This window comes from Cygnus olor, chromosome 1 (assembly GCF_009769625.2).
Source record: "Cygnus olor isolate bCygOlo1 chromosome 1, bCygOlo1.pri.v2, whole genome shotgun sequence".
Lineage (NCBI taxonomy): Eukaryota > Metazoa > Chordata > Aves > Anseriformes > Anatidae > Cygnus > Cygnus olor.
This window is the reverse complement of record NC_049169.1, coordinates 103,691,945-103,704,812: the sequence shown is the minus strand read 5'-3', so window position 1 is coordinate 103,704,812 and position 12,868 is coordinate 103,691,945. Positions and strand designations below refer to the sequence as shown.

Here is a 12,868-nt window from a genome sequence, read left to right as displayed (position 1 = left end):
CATCCTTTTTTTTTTTGACATTTTTTTTTTTGACATCCTTTAAATGTCACCAAGCCAATCCAGAAAATGTTTTTAAAACCAAGCAATCTGAAGCCCCTCCCTCCCCCCGATCCTAATTCTACTGTAAGTCTTATTCCTACCAAACTACGTGAATCATTTCTGTGGATTACATAAGACTAGTTACATTTCATGTCTTTCAGAAAAAGGTGAGGAATTCAACATAAATGCTGTGCTGAAACAGAGAAAGACAAAAATAAAATGCTAACATCCAAGTGCAGACAGCATATATCTTTTATTAAGATGACATTATTCTTGAAATTGCAATAAATACCAACTCAGGGTCATCAGGCCTTGGAAAAGAGACATTTCCATAAAGAATCTCCATAGCCTCTTCCTCTGTCAACAGGATATGTCTTACTGCTGCACAGAACTCAGTGCTTAGAGGTTAGAGTCAATGTAGAGGATACTCGGAAGATTTGGGGAAGCATGTTACTCAGTTGGTAAAACATTTCCTCAGAAATTGTCTGGGGGGAGGAGGGGAAAAAGAAAAAAATAAAGAGATACACCAGTAAGCTTTGGCTTTTTGCTGTAGTTTGGAAGAACTAAATCTCTTTAAACTTTGCTTTTTAACATTTAAAAGAGTGTTGCAGTTTTTCAGAAGGCCAAGAAGGTTGTTTTCAAAATGTACATTATAATTCTATTTAATTCAATCAAAAGAAAAAGATTGACCTAAAAATCATGTCTGTATATTTATGGGATATATCTGTTTCCAGTACATTTCTTGTTCTAATAATTGATTAGTTCTGCCTAGCAGAATCATGACAGTGCTGTTCATTATCTACAGGACTTCTGCTGTCTGAATTCCAGCATCAGATTCAGCTTCAGTTCATTTATTCTTGGCTTCCTCCTTGCTCAACAGTTTACTACTTTGTCATCAAGTATTTGCTATTTCTTTCATAACACAATTCTGATTTTTTACAGAATTTCTAGCACCACTTTTTAGAATAAAAACAAACCAAAAAAATAACAGCACAAAAAACACCTCAGTATTGGTCACATTTGCAAAATTTCCTGTTTCTGTAAATCAGTTAGAACTCCAAATTAAATCATTTCAGAATCTTTATTACAATTAACTTAAAACATCTAGAGTAATTAATGATTTTGTGGAAGCATGACTGAACTCAGTGCATTGCAATTTTCCAAGACGCTCAACAGTATGACTAACAAAAACCTAACATTATATAATGCAAAGTTAGTCCCAACTTTTCAGAGAAAATAAGAGAAAAAAATAAAAGTATCTTCTTCTAAGGTTATGTATTAACCATTCATAAAGGTGAACTTCCCAGTTTGCATTTTCAGCATCCTCAGAAGATACTACAGGATACCCAAAAATATAAAACCCTTTTATTCCTGTTTTGTAAGCAAGGGATAAAACCAACAGCGATTAGGTTTAAGCTCAAACTGAAAAACAGGGCACAGCAAAGAAATCAAATCTAGATCTGTTGACATTTAACTTCTTGTTCCCAGTCTCCCAGTTTAGATACAAACTTGGTTTAACCTACCTGCGGTACCAAGAATTGTACAGTCCGAGAAATTCCTCCATCCCATGAAGCCATTTCCATCATGAAACCTAAAAACCAGCATTCATATTATATTCATTACCTATGTAAACTTCCCCCTCAATCACACTACTATCAAGCAATGAGGAAGTTTTCACATACAATTAGGATTTTAACTGCCTTAACTAGGGATATCGTTAGTCACATTTAAATCAGACTTGGCTGATCAACTGACTGAAATCTGATTTAACTGGAAAATCTAATGAGGAATTACTGAGAAAACTGGAATACCCTTAAACAGCAAAATAACCAGGTCTATGGTACAGCAGAGTACTAGCCAGCAGAAGTGAGAGGTTTTTCCAAATATGATTATATTAGGAGTTTTTTCAATAGCTTGCTTTCATTGAGAAGCAGCTTTTTTCTTTAGCTCTGATGCGATCACATCCAGATGAATGAGTGCAAGACAATATCCAGTTGCCAAAAGGGTTTTGGCCATCTGGCAGGAACAGAAACTACTTGGACTTACTTACACAGAAAATGCTTAATTCTCATTGCTCAACTTATCATCATTTGGCATTTTTATGCTAGCATTTCCTAACTATAACCAATGAACTACAAGGTCCACCGAAACACATTAGTGACAAATAAAGATGCTTGGAAAAATACTTGTATAATGAAAATGGTTACATGGATGATATTTCATTGTGAATCACTAAAGTTCACAACAGCAAGAGGTTCCTTAAGTAGGTGGTAGAAAGAACATAACTACTAGCATTTTAAATACTCTAAATGACTGTTGCGAGCGTTTAAGTGCAGGACACAAGAATGCAGTAAGCAGTAACACAAATGGGAAATATAGGAAATGACAGTCAAATCATGATGACTTTCAAGCAAAAAGGTGAATTAGCATATAAACTAGTCTTGAAAAAGTATAGGGAATTGTCACTGAGGAAATTAAAATACAACAGACACTGGAAAGTATACTGTAGAGAACCACCTGCTCCTGCCCTCCTTCAGAGATTGCTCAGAAGCAGTAAGGGCTTTTTCTTTCACTGTCTATGTAACAGTTGTGAAGATATTTTCAAAACATTTTGTTTCCATTCTAAGTGTGAGATTATTTCCTGATGCTTAAAAGTCCCACAACAATAGTTAATAATTTTAAAGAGAAAGTATAAGTGTTTTAACAAGTAGTAAGTTACTAAAATGACTTTTTTGGGGGAAAATGTATAGCTTGAGCTAAGACTGGATGTCATCAAATGCAACACTGGAAATGAGCTGAAGCATTTACTAACATACCTTTAACACACTTGAACACAAGCTCTGCTCTCTTTAAGCACCATGGAATGGTCATTTCCTAAAAATAAATGAATAAATGAAAAAGGTCCAATGCCCATGGATCTAGATCAAGAGCAAGAGGAAAATTATTAAAAATAGTAAGTTATTACCATAAAACCATATTTTCCCACCAGGTATCCAAGCAGCATTACAGGCCATGATGAGGGATTCAGTTTTCTAAAGTACTCTAGACAGGTGGTGTGTGTATATGCGTATGTATACGTATACATAAACACACATGACCCATATATACATATATATAATATATGACCATAAAAGCACAGCCACTGCTTATTGGTATGAGAGCCTAGTGTCTGAACAGCCTATATATTTTTAAGCTGAGATCTTGAAAAACAAAAAAAACACACACCACCATACTGTTGATAATAATCCTATTAATGTCACTGGAAAATGGGTCTACTTAATTCCTCTGTGGAACTTCAGAAAAATGTACAATATACAATTGTAACTATCAGATCTGTGCTTCAGTTAGCTGAAGAGAGGCTCCTGACCACGTCTTAACAGCAGTAGCTGATGATTACCAGCTATTTTTGATGATTCTGGTTTAGGCTTATTGGCATACCCATACACCTTCAGTAAAAAATTCTCTCTAATACTGAAATTGGTAGAAATAATTATATCCTAGAGGTGCATTTTTATTAAGAGCTAAAACAAACAAAATCCATCTTCATCTGATGGATGGGTTTCAGATATAACCAGACAGCAAATTCTTACCTGAAGTTAAACACCAAGATGGGATATGAAAACCACCTGTATAAGCTACCTTACTATATGACAAACAGGCCCTAGTCTAAAGAATTTAAGTAACAGTTCAAATGCATTAGTACATCAAGCACTCTTCAGCTGTCAACTATAAAATGAATTATATTAAGATGACCATTCCTACTTAGAGGCAGGACTGTCACTGTAAACACTTCTCAGGAAGAAAATAATACTTACTTGTTCTGATGTGCCCTCCAACATCAAAAAGTGCACTTTCCAGTATGAACATAGGAATATACACATGGAATCAAATTTATCATTCCACGTACCTTTTAAAATTTATGCTTTACATAATTTTCTATTCAGTAAAGCCAGCGTTTATTTTGCAATGTCAAACAGTGTGCAAGCTGTCATTTTCAAAGAGCTTCAGGATTAAAAAAGATTATTTGAGAAGCAAGGTTGTCCAAGAATGCTGACTGATAATGTTGAATCAATATATTGAATGTCTCTGCACTAAACAACTATTAAAAGCTACAGTTTTTTCTTAGGTGGGAGCACCTCCCTATATTCTCCCATACCTGAAATAGTAACAGCCTCATAGTAACATAAAAACAGCCTAAGTTAGAATAACTTTACAGAACTTTTTTTTTTTCATGAGGTGAATTGTTGCATCAATAGGTGCTGCTTTTAGACTATACAACATGTGAATCAGAAACAACAATATTGGACAATTTTTTTTTCTTTTCTAACCTTTCTGGAAGAAATAGCTGGGTTTTGTTATAATTTATCTGCCCACATTTGCATTCTGTCACAAGCAATGTAGGAGTTTATTGCTACTTTTGATCACTGTTTTGGCTTAGGTTAAAAACAAATACCTAAAAAGAAAGGTCCTGTTGCTCTGAGGGCAACTTATGAGTACATTATATAATCAATAAAAGAAACTAGCCTTAAAAGGACTGATTCAAACAGCAGGATATGACTCTACTCCTCAGACTATTTCAGAGAAACATAGATGTCAAATCTTGTGGTCACTCAGGGAAATAACAGGTTGAATCTACAATGTCAGTGCATGCAAGCCACAAGAACAGAGAATGACGCAGTAGTGATTTGATTTTAATTCACCTTTAAAAACTTAAGTTCTCATGATCTTGACATGTTGTCAGGACTTCCCTATATGTAAATTAAGTAACAGTTGTGGAAATGAATAATCAGGTAAGTGCTAATTCAAAACACAGCACAGAAGGCAGGAAAAAAAGAAACACCCCATCACATATGGTAAGTTTTCATTAACAGCATTCTACCAAGTAGAAAATGTGTCTGGGACTTTTGGTTTCATTCACTACAGAGAGCACACACCATTCCTTTTCAGGATGAAAAGATCTGTTGTTAGATTAACATTCCTTTAGCTGATAAAAATAAAAAAGGCCAACTTCAGTGATTAGAAAGATATGCTGCAAACCTCTTCATCACTGAAATTTGTGACAGACTCACCGCATGGAGTTGCTGCTTTTTTAAAATCTAGAAGAGCATCCTTAAGTCTCTGCAGAACCGTGTCATAACCAGGTAATGAAAACACTAAGTCCATACACTTCTCATGGGACAAAGATTTCAAACCAAATTTCAACGGTTAATTTCAGTAAGCTAAGAATTAGCAAGGTGTTTATTCAAAGTATATCTATGCAAATACTAAACACTGTATGGAGCATTGCATGTTTCATGGTATGAAATGGTAAGAGAAAAACTGAAGGTTAATACACTCTTTGATAATCTGTCTATATGTATAAATGATGTTCACAAATATTTGCTGCACACCTTATACTCCCTTAATATCTACTTTTTTCAAACATTTTTTCGTAACTTATCATCACATAGACAGCTGCCTGACAGCCCTCAAGAGGTCTGTTTTCTTCCATGTTGCTATATGGATGGCAGCATACGACACCCCTTACGTTGAAACTACCAAGGAAGTGTGCCAACTCCAGCATTTTTAATGATTCCATGTAGCCATTTCATTCCCCAGTTCAGTTTATATCAGATTCAGTGCAATGATCAGACATTAGGACCTCAGTTGTCCTAAATTTGAACTTGTCTATTTTTTGTCTTTCTCAAATATCAAACACAGTTTCCTTCCTTTACTGAACTTAATGATCAGAACAGGAAAAAAAAACCAAAACTGTTGTTGTTGTTGAAGTCACAAGAAAAACTAAGGAAAACAGAAGCCCTAAATTTTTTCTTGGGGGGGAAGGGGGGGGGAAAGAGTAGCTTAATATGAAGGCTAAATAATAACAAAGTGTAACAGCTTCACTGAGACTGATACGCTCATCATTTTTGTGGGGTTATAAACACGACTCTTCCATCCATAAAAGAAAACCTTTGGGAAATACACAAAGCAAACTCATGATGAATGCTTGCCACAGTGAAGCATGCAAACATCTCTGCAGCTGTGCTCCTGGTTAACCACTTTACAAAAATGTTTTTTATGTAGGTGGTAAATGCAGATTCAAAACTGGAGCTGCTGAAGGCACCAAGTTCAGGTTAACCTTCGGAAATCTGTTGTTATTCGCTCTTCCCTCAACAACAAGTTACAGACTTGTGTGTTTCAAATGAGGTCAGCCAGCTGCAAAACACTGTAATAAGCGATGCTGCTAATGCAATTCACGCAGTTCAGTTTTGGCTCAACCTATGCTTATCATACAGGTCACTTTCAGCTTACTCCACAGATACTTAAAAAGCTTAATATAAAAGATAAATCATTTTACCAGGACTTTTAATAATCCAGCATCAGACAAGTAGATGATTCTTCAGTTTCACACATTTGAGCAACGACACCTTCTTAAAAGCATGGTGAACACCTGGTCTTGTGCTCTATTTGTATTTTAAACATGTTAGTTTTAGCTTTCATTGTATGTACGTATTTCAAAGGGAAAAAAAAAAAGGTTAATGTAGTCACTTGGCAACTTGATTAAGAGAAGAGCTCTACAAATTTCTGAAACACAGGAATTGGGTCCCATTAATAACTCAGGTTGCTGTCCTGCAAGTTGACTACTTGCATTTGCATCCCAAAAAAGGTGTTAATACCAAAGATGCAAAAATATATTTCTGAAATAAAATCTATTACTAAAAGTTCACATTTTGAGGCACATTCTTTAGAATCTTCATTACTGGATATTTTTAACATTGCTTGAACTTTATAGACCCCAATCTTGCAAATGGGATCCAATTCTACATGGTGTTCAGATAAAATTATGTTAAAAAATCAGTTATTCCACCTATTAAAAGCAATCCAAGGATGAGCCTTTTTCTTGCTATGAGTCAGGCACTTTCAAAGGAGAGGCAGTCTTGAAATTGGTAAGTGAAAAAACAATTTTCTTTAAAGAAGAAAAATAACAACATAACAGATTGCAAGTAAACATATGCAAAGACATAATAGCAGCGTTATCTTATTCTCCTAATTTCTTTTAGTTTGTAAATTTGTCACCTAAGGAAGTGTGGCAAGTGGCTGTACTTTCTGTCTGCTGGTTCTCTCCCCACCTCCATTTTCTTCCCTGCCAGTATCTTTTGAAGCTGATCTGACAGAGGAAAGATTGTAAATGGTATTAAATTATAAGTTTACTATGCACTGTGAAAAAAATACAGTTGAATAGGAGAAAAGTTCTACACGCTAGTGTCCCACTGAAGAAAAAAATACAGAAGTTCCGCACAATAAGCACACTTATGTCACCAAAGTATGTGACATATATCACTTGAGTCTCAGCAGTATGCTGCTTCTTGTCCAGCTGGTACGTGGGGGGCTCAGGGGCAGAAACTAAACGTGCAAATACTTAGGGCATGAAGAAGGAGACCATTCAGAGCAAAGGTGAAATTTGGTTACTGCTGCACAAGGCTGAGGTGATAAAGAATGGTGTTTAGGGGTACAGAATTCAAATTTTCTAAGAAACCGGGCTTTGCTAGTACTGCTGCTCATAAAAAGTTAGTTTTAATTTTTTCTAGCTAGAAGCAATTAAAATTTGGATCTGCTATTACTATTATATCAGCATCTTACAAACTATAGTTTCTAAGCAAGAACTGCTGCCACAAAACATCTTTTTAACTTCTAAATATGTAGTCCTATCACCTCTTTCATTAATACCTCTGTAACCGTGCCCTGAGCTGGATCAAGGAGAGATGGAAATAAAAATGAAGAGGTTCAGCTGACTGAAATGCTTTTAACTGGTTCAGTTCCTTAACTCAGGTCACTATATAGATACCAATGCCAGCACAATGATGTGGCAGGAGCATGTGACTGGGATAAATTGCTCCATTTGTCTTAAACAAGAATGAGACATATCCTTTCGAGAAAAAAAATAAAATTGTTGCACCTTAGAAGCTAAGAAGAAAACAAAACTTTAAATTTACTTACTTCTGACATATCATGTACCAACAGGAGAGGAATACTAATGGTAGTAATGTCATGTGTGCAGCAAACTTTGAGAATGTTTCTGAGTCCCATGATCGCAGGATCCCGAGCAGTTATGTTTCCAGATCTTACGTTATCATCCACACAAAGGTGAAACGCAACATGAATTTCAGAAAGATTTGAATGGCGTGTTATGTAGAATTCCCCTACAGAATTACATAAACCCAAAAGGCAAGGTATCACAGTAGTGACCTACACTGAAACACAATTGTTATGCAATGTAAGAATAGGGTCAGTAAGTTAAGACAAAAGGCGATACAAGTAGACAACAGATCAGAACACGTACATAAGGAGTTACATAAAAGTTAGAAACTAACTGATCTAAAATCTCTTGGAGTATGATTGTTTTACATTCACCCTACACTCACTTCCCTGCTTTGATGAGTTTCACAAGCATCAGGGACACCTGGTGTAATAAGATGTAACAGTGCCAGAACAAGCGGATATGATCTATATATAGCATGAAACAAAAAAACAAACACAGAGGAGGTGTAATACTCAAAATATATAATGTAAGCACTGAATTGCAGACAGATGTGGGAGGCGGAAATACCAAAAATGGATGCATTAAAATAAAGGATGCGAAAAGTCTGTGGAAAAGGATAGCGGGTTACACAATAACAGATACATTTTAGAAGACAAAGGTATAAATGACCTTTAGAATTTAAAACAATTCAGAGCAATGGGAAGATTAGTTACAAAGCTGCTTTCAAGAAGACGTCTTGTCAGAGAGATTTTTAGGCTTAGTTTTCATTTATCAAAGATAAAGAAGCAGCAAATGGGCAGTGAAATGCAGGTCTCTCCATCTTATCTTTCTGCTGGAGAGCAAAATATCTATACTGGAGTCAACAGAAAAGTAGGTATACAATACCACTACTGTTCCAGTCAACAGATAAGCATCTTCCTTCAAACCTATTTTCACTGGCAATTCCAGTTAAGATACTGCCTTTGCACTGGAATATCTGAGGAATGGATACGTACTCCTTCCTGACGATGGCTAAGGTAATCCCCAGCAATGTCCATCTAATAGTAATGATACACGTGCCACTGCACAAAGATTTTACTGGGATTTATCCATTAAGGATCCAAGTGGATTTATAATCCACTTACATGACCAAGATCTAAGACAACCATGAAAGCAATTTTAAGAAGCTCTCCTATTACCCATGGGTTGTATGGATTTATCTCCTTCCCCTGTGCCTCCAACTGTGCATTCATCTTCAAACTCCATAGCTGCTTTCCTTACTAAAAATCACAGTATATACTAAAGATATTCCCTCTTTTAGAGGAATGCATTCTTACATTCTCAAAGTTAAAATACATTCTAAAATGCTTTACTGGATCAGAACAGTGACATATATAGTTATTTCACAAAGTTATTTGCTATTATTTATGTTTCATTTTTTTTCCCAGGATCCTCAGAGATCTTTTTTATCTCCCCTCAAATTCTGAAGAGAAATTTTAGACATAGAGAAGTGATTTGCCCCAAAGTCATATGATATGTTGGCAAAGCTGGGAATAGAAACCAGATGTCCTGACACCCAGTTCTCTGCCTTAGCCACAGGAACATCCTTCTCCTCTGATTGAGGTCAACTTAGGTTTAGTTTATAATTTATGTTCTGAATTTAGAGCTAAAAATGTGCATCTATAAAACAAAATTTGTTCTAAGAAGAGGGGGCAAACCTCTTCAATGGAACTCACCTGGTAAAATATTTGACTGGTTTCGTTCAATATTCTTGGATTTATCTTCAGTTCCACTTTCTTTATTTCCTGTATATAAACAAATATCACAGATATTAAACATAACATGTATTAATCATGCTTTGTCATATAAAATGTACTGAGATGATATCTAGCTTGAATTTTCACCATAAAGTTGGAAAAATTTGGGGGTTGGACAAGAATTGCTTCTGCCAACTTCAATAAACGCTGAACTGATTATCAAATTATAAATGAACTTACCAAATTATAAGCTTTCTCTTTTAATCATCCTATGATACCTCTTTATTCAGACAAATGGAAACATAATGTTCTCAAACGGAATGCTAAAGTTTCTGAATTACCCTCACAGCTACATAGTACCTTGCTATTGCTTTTTTAATAATGCATATATTTAAAACAAGTTTGTTCCTAGTATTGCAAGGAAAATTTTAACAGAAATTTACATAAATCACCAATATAAAAACAGCTTTCAGTATTCTCCTTAAGACTACAGCAATATGCAGATTCCTAAGAAAACTTGTTTCGCTATGTACTCTTATGAATCTATTCATGTTACTGACGTATTTAAACCACACAAGTAGTTTTCTGCAAGAAAAACAAAGCTTCATGATGTACAAGTACTGCCTTGACACCATGTGGTCAGAAAATTTCTATGCCATTTGTAAAAATAACTGCAAAGTAAACCATTCACAAGGATTTGGTCAGTACTAAAGAGTATACTCATTTAGTCAATTTATTACTCCATTTTTAGTACTCATTTATATGGAGGGGAATAAGTCGTAACACATCTGCAATTTTTAAAGCTTTGTATTTATATAGAAAAATGAAAGTCAAGTCAAATAAGTCTATGTTGTCACCGGCAGTTTAAGCTCCAGAGGAAAGTATAATTGCCCTACATATTTCCCATGCTGCTAAAGTGTGATCAGAACTTAAGGACTTTTTTTTTTTTCTCTAAAGGTATGTCAATTATGGAATCAAAGACATCATGTGGACATGCTGTCTGTGAACATAGGATTTCATGCAGACCTCTCTGAGTTAACTGACAAACCAGAACATCACATTTCATAGATTTGTAGATATGAAGAAGAGGGAAATCAAGTTGCCCATAACCACAAACATTCTACTGACCACTATGCTATTTCAAGGAAAGTAATTTTGGTTGTCACTGACCATGATGTCTTTCCGACTTACTGCTACGCTGTGCTCTGGCCTTAAGTACAACCTTCTGGACAATTTCAAGTTGTTCTTGAATTCCAGGAAAATGAAAATCTGTGCATTCTTGGCAAACAGTTGCAAAATCTAGGAAAAAAAATAAAGATTTAAATCCACATCATAAGGATGTGCTAGTAACATTACATAATGCTGTTATATAGTTAAAGCAAAGACAGATACAACAGCAAAACAAAACAAACAAAAAAAGCCCTGCTGCATTTCACTTTAAGTCCTAAAAAAAGTATTACAGCAGAAACAAAGTGTTTTTTTAAATAAATGAATTCCTTGGAAAAAAAACAACTTGAAACAGTGTTGTTATTCTTCAGACAAAATCATCCATACAAAAAATAAACCTGAAGATAACAGCAAGAATCACAGAATTCTAGGTGGTGGAAGGGACCTCGAGAGATCATGGGGTCCACCCCCCCTTCCAAAGCAGGTAAAACATACATGCATTAAATGTTACCGTCCTTTAAAGCGTTGATGCCTTATTAATAATGGTCCTTCAATCTGTGATGCTTTATTGAAACATATATAGTAGATATTTCCAATAGCAGCTATGGCACCCGAGTTTGTTTTGCAAAACAAGAGCTATTAAATTCATAAACAGCATATCTGGAAAGTTGGCATTACAGTTCTTTCCTCTTAGTTCTCAAAACAGAGATCTGAAAGCTAACGAAAAGTGCCATCGGCTGAAAAGAGCTGCAAGTTTCTTTTCCTGATAAGCAATGTCAGACTTGGAAAAATTAAATTAATAATTATTAATTCATAATTCTAAATAATCCATAATTCTCATATTCTAAAAGATTGTGTTTTCTGTGTTTATCAGGATAAACTAAGGCCAGGAAACATTTTATTTGAAACAAACAAAGGAAAAGTCTCTTATTTAAATCAAAACTAAAGTTAGTTTTAGTTTACCATTTGAGTGTGCTATACCTACTTAAAATCTAAGTCATTGTAGCCCTACAGAGTCCTAATGTAAGAGGCTCATGCTAGGTAATGCATAAATACAAAATACACGAGAAGACTATTCCTCTAGCTTACAAAAAGAAGTCTGAATTAAATCCGGACATTGAAAGATCATAAAAAGTTCAACTTCCTGTTGAAAGCTGTTTTCCAGAGATGGGTCCAAGTCCAATTTCAAAGGTATATTTTACTAGTCATTGTTTAGATATCGTAAGAGATACAGTCTACCCAGAAGACATTGCAGTCATGGTTTTCAGTCTTGCAAATACCTCACATATATCCTGAACTTTGAGGCAAACTGAACCATCTTTGGATAATAGATTCACCAAAGATGCAACATCAAACTGTTTGTAAGACAACTGAGCTAGCAAAATATACTAAACAAGAAGCACATTCACTAGGGTCCTCAAGATGGATCTAAACAAATTAGGTCAAACAAGTAAGTTGCAAGACTTTGTAGGACTGCACCCGCTCTCCATTTAGTGTTTACTGAGTGATTGGTGTTGCTCAAAACAATGCAAAATACTTGAATAAACAGCATGCTCACATGAAGCTCATCTATACCAACCTTTGCTAACCTCACAGACACTAGAGAATGATTCTAGTCCATCACAAAACAAAGGCTATTAGGCTTGTGTTTTTCCATTTTTAAGACAGAAGAAAATTTTCTATGCTTTTGTAACCCAGAAATTTAGACTACACATGGCATTACCTCCCTGTTTAAACAACAACATAAACGTATTATTTGTCTTCTATTACAACATTTTTTGCAAATGTTATGAACCTTTGAACCCCCTAGCACATTTATTTCTTAACAGGCCTTTTAGTACAGAGAATGGTTTCTGGGTAGTGCTCTTGCAACAAACAGATTTAACAATTTTAAAGCAAATTTTCT

At 35.1% G+C, this 12,868-nt stretch overlaps 1 protein-coding gene across 12 annotated transcripts in view; it reads right to left on the bottom strand.

Moving 5' to 3' along the window:
• Positions 1-273: 273 nt before the first annotated feature.
• C1H12orf4 (chromosome 1 C12orf4 homolog) overlaps positions 274-12,868 on the bottom strand; it is a 25,659-nt gene continuing 13,064 nt past the window's right edge. For 4 of the 12 annotated variants that reach the window (XM_040575573.1, XM_040575595.1, XM_040575603.1 and 1 more), the window contains 6 exons: positions 10,966-11,094; positions 9,775-9,843; positions 8,017-8,219; positions 2,856-2,913; positions 1,563-1,630; positions 274-524 (listed from right to left, as the gene is read on the bottom strand). In XM_040575573.1, the coding sequence (XP_040431507.1) occupies positions 432-524; positions 1,563-1,630; positions 2,856-2,913; positions 8,017-8,219; positions 9,775-9,843; positions 10,966-11,094 (620 nt within the window). In that variant the 3' untranslated portion in view covers positions 274-431. Of the gene's footprint in view, positions 525-1,561; positions 1,631-2,855; positions 2,914-7,095; positions 7,187-8,016; positions 8,220-9,774; positions 9,844-10,965; positions 11,095-12,868 lie in introns of those variants that run through there. The other 8 variants (XM_040575582.1, XM_040575608.1, XM_040575617.1 and 5 more) reach the window with 6 other exon arrangements.